The 16,495-nt window shown below is 39.6% G+C and overlaps 1 protein-coding gene across 1 annotated transcript; it reads left to right on the top strand.

Moving 5' to 3' along the window:
• The first annotated feature begins 7,786 nt into the window (after positions 1 to 7,786).
• LOC125252297 (hydroxycarboxylic acid receptor 2) lies at positions 7,787 to 8,626 on the top strand. The gene has a single exon (XM_048165484.1). The coding sequence runs from the start codon at positions 7,787 to 7,789 to the stop codon at positions 8,624 to 8,626; it is 840 nt and encodes a 279-aa protein (XP_048021441.1).
• Positions 8,627 to 16,495: the final 7,869 nt, after the last annotated feature.

The following is a 16,495-nucleotide window of genomic DNA, read 5'->3' as shown; positions in this document are numbered from 1 at the left end:
TGACTCATATGTTTTGGCCATGCGGGCCCAATATGCATTTCCCCATTCAGATCCCATATAGAGATTACCTATGTGGGTACTACCTTGGGCCCATGTAGACATCCTACATGGGACTTATTGTGTTTGCCCATGTTTGACCCATATCGTTTGGCCATGTGGGCCCAATATGTATTTCCCCATTCAGATCCCATATAGAGATTACCTATGTGGGTACTACCTTGGGCCCATGTAGACAGCCTACATGGGACTTGTTGTGTTTGCCCATGTTTGACCCATATGTTTTGGCCATGCGGGCCCAATATGCATTTCCCCATTCAGATCCCATATAGAGATTACCTATGTGGGTACTACCTTGGGCCCATGTAGACAGCCTAGGGCTGTAGTCAAGTCCACCTTTGTCGAGTCCAAGTCAAGTCCAAGTCCAAAAGGTTTGAGTCCAAGTCAAGTCCGAGTCCAAATGAGACAGTCAAGACAGAGACAGGAAAAAAAAGAATCCTCTTCAAGACCACGTACATAACTATTGATAATTTATATGATGCGTGACACAGCATATCTTCTATTCTAAGATAATCATTTTGCATTATTATTAATGATCAAAAAGCATGTGCAGAGTAGCAACACTGTAGGATCAAATAAGGCCATTTTATTTACTTTATGTATAGCAATTTCACTAAATTCACATAAAGCTGAAGTGCAATTTCACATTTTCAGTGGCAGTAAGTCATTGTCTTAATGAGTGGGTCATTGAGTCATTCATTCATTCATTCATTCATTCAGTAACGACGCAAGTGCCGGTATTTTTGAAAGGGTAATTGAATCATTGACTCTCATGGTTTTTTCACAGCCATGATTCGTTCACAAAACATCGATATGAGTCTCAGTTCTGCTGTGGCTTTAGTTGGAACTAGAGAATTTTCTTGGCCGATTCCGATTTCAGATTTTTTAATAGTGTGATCTGCCTATACCTATTTTTACCGATTCCGATTTTCTTTCTAAGAACTATAATTGACAGCATATACAAACAAAAATCTACTTTTCTTCAATGCAAAGTTTTATTTTGATAAAAAAAGTAAAACTCAGTAATAAAATAAAAACAAATAAAAAAATTGCAAACAACAGCACAAATAAATGCAATAGAATAGAGAGCTATGAAAGCTTTTCAGGTTAAAGGTGCTAAAGAGGATCTTTTCGTCGACTGAGAAACCAAAGACTGTTAGTGAGTTTTTGAAATGAGCGCGTGCGTAAGAACAACCCCCCTGCTGTATTTTACTGTATCTGTAAATTTATTTTTGTATAGTGTAGTAGACAGTGAGCTGCAAAATAATTCCTGAATCCCAGTAAGCAGTATTTTTGTTAGTGTTATATGAATTGATCTCACTAGTGTTCACTGGGCAGTGCAGTAGTCTGTGTATTTGTTAAGTTTTGTGTGTCATCTGAGGCCAAAGTTTGATTTTGTTAGACAAGAATAAGTTTTTGACTAAAACATTTTATTTTGACCTGGAAGTTTGAGGTTTGTACAAGTTGGTGCATAGTTTTGAGATTGTGTTTATAGTTGTGAGAAAATGTTGAATTGTTTCATTTCAACTAGATTAAAAGTTTCAAAGACAAATTTATGCTGGCTTGTCATAAAGCCAACTTAAAATCTTGTTTAAAAAACATAAATAGTTTGGTCAGTTAGGCCAGAATATAGATGTTCTAGGTGATTGCTAAAGTGTTGCTAGGTGGTTGCTAGGAGATTCTGGGTGGTTGCTAGGCTCTTGCTGCAATTGCTGGGGTGTTGCTAGAGTATGTAGTTGAAAGGGTGTTTTGGGTGAACACACACAGACATTCCCACCTCTGTTAATAACAGAAACTCAAAAATTGTTTGCAAAAAACTAGTTTTTGTTGTTCTTTAACTTGCACTAAAACATGTGATTTATGCCATCGAAGTAACCTGTGTAATATTAATAAAACTGCTCATCTCCTTTAGTGATACAAGGTCAGACTCATTTTAAATATGTTGATGTTTTTCATATAGTGCCTTTACTTGGTGCCATGATGGATATTGAAATCTTGTTATTTATTTTGGTAATGCAATGTTTGTGAACACAATTGTGTATGTCAAGCCATAAATCTCCAAAAAACTATGCATGGGCGTTTGTTTTGGTGTTGCCACCCCTCATAGACCTCATGCCACCCCTTTGCCACCCTATAAATAATTTTCTAGATCCGCCCCTGCATAAATGACAACATATACAAACAAAAATCTACTTTTCTTCAATTCAGAGTTTTATTTTCATTAAAAAAAACAAGTAAAAGTCAGTAATAAAATATAAACAGCTCAAATAAATGCAATAGAATAAAGAGAGCTATGAAACTAAGTTTTTCGGGTTAACTGGGTTTTTATTCAGGTAAGAAATACTACAGAAATTAAAGTAATCAAATGTAAAATAACACATTGTGTTATTTTGCATTGGTTACCTTAATTTCTGTAGTCTTTATTGCAAATAATTCTTACTATTAAAGTTATAAAACGTATTCAGTCAAGAGCAGAAAGTGATTTTCTTTGTCTTTTGTTCTTTGATTAACATGACAGACAGCAGCAGGAATATTGGACTGCTGTTTCTTTAAGGGTTTATGAACGGTGTTCAATGGACCCAATACTGTTACACACGACATGAGTTCACTTTCTTAGCTATTTAATGATTAAAAACTGACTGTGTTTATCTGTGTACTCGCCAAGATTGCCTGTGCCGCTGGTTTTGACATACTTTTGTATGTATTTGACAGTTTAAGCGCAGGAAGGCGCTTATTTTGGTACTTGTGACTCTGTTCGACTTCTGTCTCTGAAGACTGAGCGTGGCTTGTTCGCTCCACTAATATAAATCAGTGGTGCGCGCGCTTTTGGTGTGAGCGCGAAACCTGCGGGTATTGACTGAAATTATGCACAATACAAGCACTACTTAACCGGAGCGAATGAGACGAGAGAGAGAGAGGAGGCACCCACGCGGATGTGTGTCACTTCACCGTGACAGAGAAGAGAGCGAGAACGTGCAGCTGACATTATTGCCTGATTCTCTGACCCAGTTTGTTTGCTGGTTTCCATGGCTGCAATACGCGGTGTTTTCCGCCAACTGGCAACCTGTGATGTCGAAATACTATTGGATAAACTGCAGCACAAGGTTTCGCACAGACCAAAACAAAAACAGACATTCCGACACGGAACGCACATTTTCAAAGTAGAATATCTGGCTGTAGCTTTGTTTTTCTGAGAAACAAGTAGGTGAACTTAGCATGTTTTTTAAATATCTGCAAACATATTGGGATATTTTTATGCTTTATTAAAGTAAAAATCTTACATAGAGCCCCTTTAAATAACATGACAGAGAGCAGCAGGAATATTGGACTGCTGTCCCTTTAAGAGTTTATGAACCGACCCAATACCGTTACACAACATGCGTTCTCTTTCTTAGCTATTTAATGATCCAAAATGGACTGTGATCACCAAGGCAGGCACATTTTTGACCTTTTAAGCACAGTAAGTCACTCATTTTGGTACTTGTGACTCTGTTTGACTTCTGTCTCTGTTTGAGACTGAGCGTGGCTTGTTCGGTCCACTAATATAGATTAGTGGTGCGTGCGCTTTTGGTCTGAGCGCGAAACCTGTGGGAACCGGAGCGAATGAGACGAGTGAGAGAGAGGAGGTGCCCGCGCAGGTGTCACTTCACCGCCGGAGAGAAGAGAGCAAGAACACACGGCTGACGTTATTGCCTGTGCGGCGCCGCTGTTAACAACGGATCGGCTCGGAACTGGAAAGAAGTGAGACTGACCTGCTGGACTCGGTCGAGACCAACTAGAACTTTCGGCGAGACCAATGACCAAGTCCGAGACAAGTCAGAGTGCAAATACCAACGAGTCCGAGACAAGTCCAAGACAAAAGAAAAACGTCTCGAGTCCAGACTCGAGTCCGAGACCGGATTCGAGTACTACAGCACTAAGACAGCCTACATGGGACTGATTGTGTTTGCCCATGTTTTACCCATATTGTTTGGCCAAGAGGGCCCCATATGCATTTCCCCATTCAGATCCCATATAGAGATTACCTATGTGGGTACTACCTTGGGCCCATGTAGACATCCTACATGGGACTTATTGTGTTTGCCCATGTTTGACCCATATGGTTTGGCTAAGAGGGCCCCATATGCATTTCCCCATTCAGATCCCATATAGAGATTAACTATGTGGGTACTACCTTGGGCCCATGTAGACATCCTACATGGGACTTATTGTGTTTGCCCATGTTTGACCCATATGGTTTGGCCAAGAGGGCCCCATATGCATTTCCCCATTCAGTTCCCATATAGAGATTACCTATGTGGGTACTACCTTGGGCCCATGTAGACATCCTACATGGGACTTATTGTGTTTGCCCATGTTTGACCCATATCGTTTGGCCATGCGGGCCCAATATGCATTTCCCCATTCAGATCCCATATATAGATTACCTATGTGGGTACTACCTTGGGCCCATGTAGACATCCTACATGGGACTTATTGTGTTTGCCCATGTTTGACCCATATTGTTTGGCCAAGAGGGCCCCATATGCATTTCCCCATTCAGTTCCCATATATAGATTACCTATGTGGGTACTACCTTGGGCCCATGTAGACATCCTACATGGGACTTATTGTGTTTGCCCATGTTTGACCCATATCGTTTGGCCATGCGGGCCCAATATGCATTTCCCCATTCAGATCCCATATATAGATTACCTATGTGGGTACTACCTTGGGCCCATGTAGACATCCTACATGGGACTGATTGTGTTTGCCCATGTTTGACCCATATTGTTTGGCCAAGAGGGCCCCATATGCATTTCCCCATTCAGTTCCCATATAGAGATTACCTATGTGGGTACTACCTTGGGCCCATGTAGACATCCTACATGGGACTTATTGTGTTTGCCCATGTTTGACCCATATCGTTTGGCCATGCGGGCCCAATATGCATTTCCCCATTCAGATCCCATATATAGATTACCTTTGTGGGTACTACCTTGGGCCCATGTAGACATCCTACATGGGACTTATTGTGTTTGCCCATGTTTGACCCATATGGTTTGGCTAAGAGGGCCCCATATGCATTTCCCCATTCAGATCCCATATAGAGATTACCTATGTGGGTACTACCTTGGGCCCATGTAGACATCCTACATGGGACTTATTGTGTTTGCCCATGTTTGACCCATATCGTTTGGCCATGCGGGCCCAATATGCATTTCCCCATTCAGATCCCATATATAGATTACCTATGTGGGTACTACCTTGGGCCCATGTAGACATCCTACATGGGACTTATTGTGTTTGCCCATGTTTGACCCATATGGTTTGGCTAAGAGGGCCCCATATGCATTTCCCCATTCAGATCCCATATAGAGATTACCTATGTGGGTACTACCTTGGGCCCATGTAGACATCCTACATGGGACTTATTGTGTTTGCCCATGTTTGACCCATATCGTTTGGCCATGCGGGCCCAATATGCATTTCCCCATTCAGATCCCATATATAGATTACCTATGTGGGTACTACCTTGGGCCCATGTAGACATCCTACATGGGACTGATTGTGTTTGCCCATGTTTGACCCATATTGTTTGGCCAAGAGGGCCCCATATGCATTTCCCCATTCAGTTCCCATATAGAGATTACCTATGTGGGTACTACCTTGGGCCCATGTAGACATCCTACATGGGACTTATTGTGTTTGCCCGTGTTTGACCCATATCGTTTGGCCATGCGGGCCCAATATGCATTTCCCCATTCAGATCCCATATATAGATTACCTTTGTGGGTACGACCTTGGGCCCATGTAGACATCCTACATGGGACTTATTGTGTTTGCCCATGTTTGACCCATATGGTTTGGCTAAGAGGGCCCCATATGCATTTCCCCATTCAGATCCCATATAGAGATTACCTATGTGGGTACTACCTTGGGCCCATGTAGACATCCTACATGGGACTTATTGTGTTTGCCCATGTTTGACCCATATCGTTTGGCCATGCGGGCCCAATATGCATTTCCCCATTCAGATCCCATATATAGATTACCTATGTGGGTACTACCTTGGGCCCATGTAGACATCCTACATGGGACTTATTGTGTTTGCCCATGTTTGACCCATATGGTTTGGCTAAGAGGGCCCCATATGCATTTCCCCATTCAGATCCCATATAGAGATTACCTATGTGGGTACTACCTTGGGCCCATGTAGACATCCTACATGGGACTTATTGTGTTTGCCCATGTTTGACCCATATCGTTTGGCCATGCGGGCCCAATATGCATTTCCCCATTCAGATCCCATATATAGATTACCTTTGTGGGTACTACCTTGGGCCCATGTAGACATCCTACATGGGACTTATTGTGTTTGCCCATGTTTGACCCATATCGTTTGGCCATGCGGGCCCAATATGCATTTCCCCATTCAGATCTCATATATAGATTACCTATGTGGGTACTACCTTGGGCCCATGTAGACATCCTACATGGGACTTATTGTGTTTGCCCATGTTTGACCCATATGGTTTGGCTAAGAGGGCCCCATATGCATTTCCCCATTCAGATCCCATATAGAGATTACCTATGTGGGTACTACCTTGGGCCCATGTAGACATCCTACATGGGACTGATTGTGTTTGCCCATGTTTGACCCATATGGTTTGGCCAAGATGGTCCCATTTGTGTTGCCCATTTTGAGCCCATGCACTCATTTCCCATTAATGACCCAGCTAGGACCCACATAGGGAGCCCACCTGTTTTTGCCCATGTGCGACCTACTTGGCTGACCCATGTGGGCCCCAGATAAGATGCCCATTATGGGACCATGCCCACTTGGTACCCATGTAGCCCAAGCATATACCATGTGGGGCCCACATATACATGTTGGCTGGGATATATAGTGCTATTTCTATAATTAAACTGTACACAGAAACAAATGCACAACTTCTATTTAAATGTTTTAAGCCATTTGAATAGAAGACCATTCATCATTTTTAATCTTGTTTGCATATGTTTTGTTTTATGTGACATGTCACATATGAAGCTATGCACATATATTCTTGTGACAGCTGTAAAGTGAGACTAGAAAAACAGCACAGAGTATCATTTACATCAGAGAGACTGGACATTCACTCTTCAGGTGACAAACTTTCCTTTTAGATTGATTTGTTTGCTTCTATTTTTAGTATGCAAAAACATGAGAGTGACTATCAAATGTAGTTTAAGTGATATGGGTGAATTAGATAAATTAGCTGAATAAGTAAAATGTTGCTGAATATTGTTTCATAAATATAATAGAAAATGTTTTGTTTATGACTTCAGGCTAAGAAATGCACTACATTATAATAATGAATACAATCATACCACTTTGAAGTAATATTTGGGGTAATTTAAAGAATTAGTTTAAACTACTGCATTGTGTAGAATTACGGCTTGTGATTTATTTGTTTAATAATTAAGTCATTTAAAATGCCCTGGACATGAAAGTACACACACACACACACACACACACACACACACACACACACACACACACACACACACACACAAAAGGGTTGAAACAACTCTGCATTTTTTAGAGTGTAACTTAATATTGGAAAGATCTGGTCAAATGGGATATATTGAAGATTTAAATTTTGAGGCTTTTTTGCTTAGTACATTTGCTCTTGTCTTTTCCAATAGATCTCTGTTGCAACTATTTATTCATTTTATGAATAAGATTGTGAGAACACAAGAGGAAATGAACAACTCTACAGTGAACTTCACCACACCCGAATCATCCACAACTTATTCCTTTGGGCTATTTGACATTATGGAAATGTATGCTCACAGCATCAGTTTCCTGTTTGGTCTTCCTACAAACTTCTATGTTTTATGGCTCATCATCACAGGAACAGAAAGTGGAGTTGCATCAATGTTCTTCCAACTCAATCTGTCTGTTTGTGAGATTGGTATCTGTGTGAATAGTTTGTTTTTTATATTTGCTTTTTGGTTTTCAAGTCTCAAAACATTAGTGTATTTTTTAATAGGACTAGCCATCACCGGTCGTCCTCTGTTTCAGTGTCTGATGTGTGTTGAGCGTTACCTGGCAGTGGTTCATCCTGTAACTTTTCTGAAGTACAAACCTCTCAGATATAGAGTGATCTGCTCTGCTACAGCCTGGATAATCACTCTTGGCTCCTGTTTTTCCTCTATGTTTCTCCCACTGAATACTATAGAACAAACATGGTTCTTCTCAGTGCAGTTTATCCTCTTCATCTCCATCCAGTTGTTTTGTCTTGTGGCTGTTCTCAGAGCTCTGAAGCAGTCAGGACCAGGAGAGAGAGGGAGAGAGAGAAAGGAGGAAAACAACATGAAGAGAAGAGCATTTCACCTCATTTTGATAACTACTGTCAACATGGTCATCATATATGCCCCATATACTGTAACAGGACTCTTTACTATTGTGACAAAACAGAATATTCGTGCACTGTGGAGCATTTGTTTGCTTTGTTTTTTGCTGCTTGGTTTTGTTCAGCCTCTTCTTTTTCTGTACCATGCTGAAAAACTATCCTGCCTCTGTTCTTCAAAAGCTATGTAACTAATCCTTATTTATTATTTTTACTTTTCAAAAACTTTTATAACGGTATATAACATTTTTAATTATTGTTGTTCCAGCTGAATATATATGCAGTCCTTAGTACAGTTTATTCACTATAGTAAAAAAAAAAATGGAAATAATATATGACAAGATCTCGGAGTTAAACTGTGTCAGAAAAATATAAAAAAATGTCTGAATAATTTTTGGTTTGACTGTACATACATACATACATGAATACACACACACACACACACACACACACACATATATATATATATATATATATATATATATATATATAGGGGTGGGACAAAATATCGATATGGCGATATATCGTCATCCTTCTCTGTGCGATACGAGAATCGAATCGCTGCGCCAAATATCGATATTTTAATTAAAAAAAATAAAGCGCTATATATAGATTTCTTTGCTCAAAGCGTCCTACTTCAAGGCGGTGCTCGACACATGAATGAGGGAAACGTGAACTTAAGTTAACTAGCCTAAGAAAAAGAGGTTATTAACAGGATGGCGGACAGCAGTGTGAGTAAAATAGATGCCCCAGCCACGTTTAAGTTCAAAGTCTTGACGCACTTTTATACCATTGATGTGACAGTCGTAGACATCTTTGACGTTCTTCACCGAGCGCTTAGATATACACGGGAGCATTTGAAAGCATATATTAGGGATCCTCTGATAGACGCCTGCTTTCGAACGCTCCCGTGTACATCTAAGCGCTTGAAGAACGTCAAAGGGTCTGTTTGCACCTGGTGACTTCATGCATTTTCTCTGATCGGATAGCTATCCGATCGTGAAAAGACCAGGTCTAAATGCCTAAATGCCTAAATACGCATTTGAGACGGATTTAAATCCGATCGCTCAAACCACTTCAGGAGATGGTCTGGGACGCATTCCAGTCAAAACTGTCTATGCTCAGTCTAAATGCATCTGGTTGTTGAAACTATAAATTTTACTTCTCCCCAAAATACTAAAACTGAAACATGTGAGAGTCAGATATGACAACGCTACTGCATCACACATCGCCGCAGATCTCTTCAGCAAGCTGACGCGCAAACTGCCGCATATGAAAGTGAAAGTAAGTCGCAGACGCATAACACACAATTATCTTCATTAAAAGTAATGAGACCTTATACCAGTGCTGTTGCCGCTCTCTCCTATTGCAGTCTTTGATTTTGAAATTAACTGATGGTCAATAAAATGCACCTCATATTTCTTGCTTTCGGTGACGTGAATTCTATTAAATGTACATATAAGATCGGATTTATCCGTTAACCTGCACTTAACCTTTTCACGTGCATTTTGTTTTCATATTAAGACCAATATCGCGATGTATCATTATAGGATTGTCTAGCGATATATCGATTATCGCAGAATCGCTGACTCGCGATATTATCGTTATCGTGAGCCATTTATCGTGATCGTATCGTATCGTGAGGTACCCTCCGATTCCCACCCCTAATATATATATATATACAGTGGGTACGGAAAGTATTCAGACCCCCTTAAATTTTTTACTCTTTGTTATATTGCAGCCATTTGCTAAAATCATTTAAGTTCATTTTTTTCCCTCATTAATGTACACACAGCACCCCATATTGACAGAAAAACACAGAATTGTTGACATTTTTGCAGATTTATTAAAAAAGAAAAACTGAAATATCACATGGTCCTAAGTATTCAGACCCTTTGCTGTGACACTCATATATTTAACTCAGGTGCTGTCCATTTCTTCTGATCATCCTTGAGATGGTTCTACACCTTCATTTGAGTCCAGCTGTGTTTGATTATACTGATTGGACTTGATTAGGACAGCCACACACCTGTCTATATACATGTAAGACCTTACAGCTCACAGTGCATGTCAGAGCAAATGAGAATCATGAGGTCAAAGGAACTGCCTGAAGAGCTCAGAGACAGAATTGTGGTAAGGCATAGATCTGGCCAAGGTTACAAAAAACTTTCTGCTGCACGTAAGGTTCCTAAGAGCACAGTGGCCTCCATAATCCTTAAATGGAAGACGTTTGGGACGACCAGAATCCTTCCTAGAGCTGGCTGTCCGGCCAAACTGAGCTATCGGGGGAGAAGAGCCTTGGTGAGAGAGGTAAAGAAGAACCCAAAGATCACTGTGGCTGAACTCCAGAGATGCAGTCGGGAGATGGGAGAAAGTTGTAGAAAGTCAACCATCACTGCAGCCCTCCACCAGTCGGGGCTTTATGGCAGAGTGGCCCGACGGAAGCCTCTCCTCAGTGCAAGACACATGAAAGCCTGCATGGAGTTTGCCAAAATGGTGAGAAATAAGATTCTCTGGTCTAATGAGACCAAAATAGAACTTCTTGGCCTTAATACTAAGTGGTATATGTGGAGAAAACCAGGCACTGCTCATCACCTGTCCAATACAGTCCCAACAGTGAAGCATGGTGGTGGCAGCATCATGCTGTGGGGGTGTTTTTCAGCTGCAGGGACAGGACGACTGGTTGCAATCGAGGGAAAGATGAATGCGGCCAAGTACAGGGATATCCTGGACGAAAACCTTCTCCAGAGTGCTCAGGACCTCAGACTGGGCCGAAGGTTTACCTTCCAACAAGACAATGACCCTAAGCACACAGCTAAAATAACGAAGGAGTGGCTTCACAACAACTCCGTGACTGTTCTTGAATGGCCCAGCCAGAGCCCTGACTTAAACCCAATTGAGCATCTCTGGAGAGACCTAAAAATGGCTGTCCACCAACGTTTACCATCCAACCTGACAGAACTGGAGAGGATCTGCAAGGAGGAATGGCAGAGGATCCCCAAATCCAAGGATGAAAAACTTGTTGCATCTTTCCCAAAAACACTCATGGCTGTATTAGATCAAAAGGGTACTTCTACTAAATACTGAGCAAAGGGTCTGAATACTTAGGACCATGTGATATTTCAGTTTTTCTTTTTTAATAAATCTGCAAAAATGTCAACAATTCTGTGTTTTTCTGTCAATATGTGGTGCTGTGTGTACATTAATGATGAAAAAAAATGAACTTAAATGATTTTAGCAAATGGCTGCAATATAACAAAGAGTGAAAAATTTAAGGGGTCTGAATACTTTCCATATCCACTGTATATATATATATATATATATATATATATATATATATATATATATATATATATATATATATATTCCTTCACAAGTTTGAGCTAATAAGGTTAAGCGTATTTGGCTTGCTGTCCTCTGTGGAGGGGCTTGAGGAAGCAGCTTCAACTCGAGCTTGGATATACCCCACAGGGACTACTAGTGCCTGGAAGAGGAGTATGATAGATGAGATGCCTAATTTATGTGGTGGAGTTGGGGAGGTGGAGGGATATCGAAACAACTGATGCCAGATCAGGTGAGTAGCTGCTTATATGCTCTGGATGTAATTGAAAGATTAGGGTTCCCTCCTCTTGAGATTATCGGTCATTCACATTTTTATTTAGAGATGTCCACCACCTTGAAATGACTTAAATAGCATTTTTTTCTTCTGTTTATTGGATGTTTTTTATTCATAATGATTGATAAAATTGATAAAAATGCATTCATTTATTATTTTATTATTATTTATTAGCATTAAGAGTTAATATTTATTTCCCATTATAGACAGAAAAAAAAATCACACAATTTCTCAGTTCTATTCAAATGTTTTAATGCATTTGAATGAACATCAATCATTTTTCAACCACATGCATTTGCTTATGTTTTGTTTTATGTGACATATCCTTGATATATCATAGCAACAACTTTGAAGTGAGACTACAAAAACAGGACAGAATATTATTTACACTCAGAGAGACTGGACAATCAACCTTCAGGTGACAAATTCTCCTTTTTGACTTCATTTGTTTTTTTCCACTCAGTGATATGCAAAAATATCAACATGATTAGCAGACATCCTGCAGTTTAAGAGTTATGGACAATTTAGATGAATTAGCTATTGATTAACACAGAGCAAGGTGTTTTGCTTAATATAAATTTTGAATATAACCATATATGCACAATGATGTTTTTTTTCTATTATTATTTTCTGTGCAGGCTTATTTATCTAGTATACTTACTATTCTCTCTTCCTATAGATAACTTATTATTCATGTAAGGAACCCCGCATTGGCCCAAAAACGGAAAAAAATGGCCTGAGCGAAGGTTAATGCATGTATGCCTTTTCAGCGTCTCTGAATGTTCACTTAATTTCACTCGTTTAATCTGACTGCAATTTCAAATGATTATTACTCTTAGGTTGTGTTTCCAATTAGAAATTAATCATTTGTTATGTATTAATTTAGATTTTTGATTATTCTGATTACCTTATATCTTCAATTATTTCGTTCACTGCAGTCCCGGTATCGCTTTAGAAGAGTCATTTCGGCCGAATTAAATGCTCTTCCCGGACACAAACTCATCAGTTCTGATCTTAAACATTGGATGCAGGGTAAATATCTACCTTTAAGTCGGTCACACTCTGCTTACTCGTAACAAAAAGCATAGTTTTTATATATTTACGAAAACTGCAACTTATTTAAGGCAGTGATAGTCAGAAATCGAAATGGACTTAATCGATGTGCCCCATGCTCCATCTATTAAACCTTTCGTATGAACAATCCTGAACACAGATTTGAGGTAATACCTTTGCTTTAATCTACTAGGAATAATGAATTAAGAATAATACAGAATAAACCATTTTATTTGTCAAGTAAAAATGTATCATGCCAATTACATTACAGTTAGACAATTAGAAGCCAATTCAGAAATGATAAATGCATAACATCAATTACTCGAAGAAATGCAGTATAAACACAGTGATGTGTGAATGTCTTCAGACATTCACCCATCTCTGCATGGTGGTTTCTGACTACAGAAGATCCCACATGACTGCTTTGCAATTTACCTTATATACAGACCAAACAAAAGGGTTATAAATATTTATTACACCAACACCTGTTTTGGGGGGAGAGGAGTGGGTTTTCACAAAAGGCACCACCAAAGATAGGACAGAATTTTCCTTAGTTTTCAATCTTCTTCATAATACAAGTGACTGCTGTGAAATTGAGACCATTTTACCAATCGCACTGAGACATTTAAAATGATACCAAATATAAAAAGGGAAAAACAATAGATACACAAGTTACATTATATATCTTGAAGAATGTTCAGTGACTTGAGTCGGGGGAAGGAAAGCTGTGTTTGTGTGTGGAGGGGGAGGCATTGTCCTTTTGGGGTTAGGGCAAGGCGTTGTCCATTGCTATTTCTTTGAGATCTTCTTCTCTAGGCGAGTTTTATTGCTTTATTGCAGGATGCTTGATCTCAGTTTTCGTTTAGCAGGAAAATCAAGCCTTACATTAATTTAGTGAGACTATCAAGACAAGGAGGAGATGAATAACTCTACAGTGAACTTCACCAGACTAAAAGCATCCTCAAACTCCACAGTTCATTCCAATGGGCTAATGGAAAGTCTAGAATTGTGTGTTTGCAGCTTTAATTTTTTGTTTGGTCTTCCTACACACTCCTATGTTATATGGCTCATCATCACAGGAACAGGAAGTGGAGTCGCATCAGAGTTCTTCATCCTCAATCTCTCTGTTTGTGAGATTGGTAACTGCCTGTTTTGTTTTTTTGATTCAATGACAATTTGGTTCCCTTTCGAAAGGGAACTCAACTCTGCGTTTGCTTCAACGCTATGGGGAACGTCCATGTGACTCCGTGTCGAAAGCCAAATGTCATCAAACTCCAATCCTATTGGCCAGTGACAGCCCATGACGTAATAGGGCACAACCCGGAAGTATAAAAGGCGCGCCTAGCGAAACAGCCAGTATCTTTTTGTCTTTCGGGACTGTCGTGTGTAGCCTCTGTTATTCAGCAAACGGTCGTGCTGAGGCAGAGCGCATGATGGTGGTGCTGCAGGCCTATCAGGCTGATCTGCTTAAAGACCTGGATCAGGGGCAGGGTTTGTCCCCTGAAGCGGTAGAAGAGCTGCGCCGGACCACGGATCTCGCTCTACGGGCCACCAAACAGACGGCGTCATCGATTGGGAGACTGATGGCGGCGATGGTGGCCACGGCGCGGCATCTGTTGTTAAATCTGGCGGACATCGGGGAGAAAGAAAACAGTTTTCTCCTTGATGCCCTAGTCTCACCCTCTGAACTTTTTGGCACCTCGGCTGAAACGGTGGTGGAAAAGTTCAGAGAGGCGAGGCCGCGCTCGGCAGCATTTAAAACATGCATACTGCTTCGGTCCGGTCCTGGGCCCAGACAACCCGGAGGTCCTGGCCCGTCTCGAGCTGAATTACTAAATTATTAGCAAAATTACTTTACAGCAAAAATAAAAATAAAAAATAGGTGTATGTAGAGAAAACATTTTTGTGGTAATCAATATTATGCCACACATAGTAAAATGAATTTAATCTGACCATGCAATATTTCTTTAAGATTTGTTTTCACTTAATTACTGAAACGATCAAACCTGTTAATTAGACTTTTGTCAGAAATGTTCTCATTAAACCTGACATTTGTGTGTAATACATTAGCTGAATACTTCATGATATTTCTCTGTGGAACTCAGTATATTACATTTTCATGAACAATTTTATATCATTTTGCCTTCATCAAATGCAACTAATGAACATTAGGGAATACTAATAACAGTTTATTATGTGTCCGTGTGTAAATATATTCAGTCTTTTTTAAATTAGTTTTCCACAGAGAATGTGTTTCTATTCATGTTTACTCAAGATTGTCTGTCTTTTTTAACCTAATGATTTTCACTTGAAGTATTTGCATAGCTGGTGTCCTAAGGGATGTTTGTTAAATGAAATTGTATATATATGGGGTTTTGACAGCTGTGAAGTGACTATGTAAAACAGCAGCGAGCTTTATGTCAAGCCAGAGAGACTCAACATTCATTCTGAACATTCAGGTGACAAACTCTGTTCACTTTGATTTAATGTCTTAATATCTGTTAATATATAACTAAGTCACTGTGACACACATGGCAAGGGTTATGATCATGCTAGATGAATTAGTTGAGTAAATAGGTTTAAGCTTTGGGGGAAAAGTAACAAAATTAGATTTTGTATTATAAGTTAATTTAGTAAAGTTAACAACATGTTTCAAATAGTATTATTATATGGCAAATAAACTAGATTGCATCTGCATATAATTTAGGTATTGTGTAGAATTATTGCTTACAATAATGTGTAATTATGCCTTTAGATTGTCTGCTTTTCATTGATTTTCCTTGGAACATTTGGACTTCTTTTTTTTTTTCATAGATGACAACTGCAGCAGAATTATTCCTTTGTTCTGACTGAAGAAAGTAGACATGGAACTAATGAAGAACTTCACCACACCCCATACATATGCCAACATCACAGTATCTTCATTTTGGCAAGTAGGCATATTAGAAATGTGTATGCTCACCTTCAGCTTCACATCTGGTTTTCCTGCACACTCTTATGTTATATGGATCATCACCACTGGAACAGGAAGTGGAGTTGCATCAGAGTTATTCAACTTCAATATCTTGAGGTTTGTGGGATCTTATTGTCCGTGAACTCTTTGCTCATCCTATTCACAAAATGGTTTCCATTTCAAAGTCTCACAGCATTAACACTATGGAATTACTGTCATTGCTCATCCCGTTTCAGTGTCTGATGTGTGTTGAGCGTTACCTGGCAGTGGTTCATCCTGTAACCTTTCTGAAGTTCAAACCTCTCAGATACAGAGTGATCTGCTGTATTGCGGCCTGGATAATTATTTTTGGCACTTGTTTGTTCTGCATGTTTACTTTTCTCTTATTTACCATAAATATGTATATATGGCATTACTTACTGCAGTTCCTCCTTTTCT

This window comes from Megalobrama amblycephala, linkage group LG18 (assembly GCF_018812025.1).
Source record: "Megalobrama amblycephala isolate DHTTF-2021 linkage group LG18, ASM1881202v1, whole genome shotgun sequence".
NCBI classification, from domain to species: domain Eukaryota; kingdom Metazoa; phylum Chordata; class Actinopteri; order Cypriniformes; family Xenocyprididae; genus Megalobrama; species Megalobrama amblycephala.
The sequence above is the reverse complement of the archived record's forward strand: the minus strand, read 5'-3'. Positions and strand labels throughout refer to the sequence as shown.